Genomic DNA, 1,159 nt, shown 5'->3' on the forward strand with positions numbered 1-1,159 from the left:
CGTCCTATCTTCAATACAAGAACCAGAGACCGTCCCACCTTTGTTACAAGGACCAGAGACCGTCTTACCTTTGATAGAACCAGAGACTGTCCTACCTTTAACACAAGAACCAGAGACCGTCCTATCTTCAAAACAGAACCAGAGGTCATACAATCTTTAACACAAGAACCAGAGACCGTCCCACCTTTGATAGAAGAACCAGAGACCGTCCCACCTTTGATAGAAGAACCAGAGACCGTCCCACCTTTGACAGAAGAACCAGAGACTGTCCCACCTTTGATAGAAGAACCAGAGACAGTCCCACCTTTGACAGAAGAACCAGAGACTGTCCCACCTTTGATAGAAGAACCAGAGACCGTCCCACCTTTGACAGAAGAACCAGAGACTGTCCCACCTTTGACAGAAGAACCAGAGACCGTCCCACCTTTGACAGAAGAACCAGAGACCGTCCCACCTTTGACAGAAGAACCAGAGACCGTCCCACCTTTGACAGAAGAACCAGAGACCGTCCCACCTTTGACAGAAGAACCAGAGACCGTCCCACCTTTGACAGAAGAACCAGAGACCGTACCACCTTTGACAGAAGAACCAGAGACCATCCCACCTTTGAAAAAACCAGAGACAGTCCCACCTTTGATAGAATCAGAGACTGTCCCACCTTTGACAGAAGAACCAGAGACCGTCCCACCTTTGATAGAAGAACCAGAGACTGTCCCACCTTCGAGACTCAAACCATCCACCTCAAGTCAAAGCTGGGCTCTGTCACTTATAAGTTCCGTCTGAATTGTGGTAAAATTTTCAAAATAAAAGCTTTAATTCAGCTGTTTCAACTGGAGCTGCAACAAAAAACTCAACCTTAGATGATTCGATATTTAACAAATATTTAATGTTTTGTTCTTCAGTATTATTTTGTCAAACAGACATTTAGCAGTCTTCATTTTTCTGCAGAACACAGAGAACCGTCTTCTAGACTGAGATCCTGGACCTCCTGAGTCCTAAAACGGGTCGAGACACGTTCAGTTTTCCACCTTCACGTTGCATCGCTGCGTGTTAAAAAAGAGAAACTGTACAGAGCAACAGTTTATGGGCCAGATTCAGGTTTTAGTTGCATTCAGACTTGTGATCAGAACCATCTTTATCATCATCATCATCATCATCA

At 45.0% G+C, this 1,159-nt stretch overlaps 1 protein-coding gene across 1 annotated transcript in view; it reads left to right on the plus strand.

Annotated features, from left to right (window-relative positions):
* LOC106535257 (repetitive proline-rich cell wall protein 2) overlaps positions 1–1,052 on the plus strand; it is a 2,735-nt gene extending 1,683 nt beyond the window's left edge. The window contains exon 3 of the mRNA XM_014032218.1: positions 1–1,052. Within this exon, the coding sequence (XP_013887672.1) occupies positions 1–783 (783 nt within the window). The 3' untranslated portion in view covers positions 784–1,052.
* Positions 1,053–1,159: the final 107 nt, after the last annotated feature.

This window comes from Austrofundulus limnaeus, unplaced genomic scaffold (genome assembly GCF_001266775.1).
Source record: "Austrofundulus limnaeus strain Quisiro unplaced genomic scaffold, Austrofundulus_limnaeus-1.0 Scaffold1398, whole genome shotgun sequence".
In the NCBI taxonomy this organism is placed as follows: Eukaryota; Metazoa; Chordata; class Actinopteri; order Cyprinodontiformes; family Rivulidae; genus Austrofundulus; species Austrofundulus limnaeus.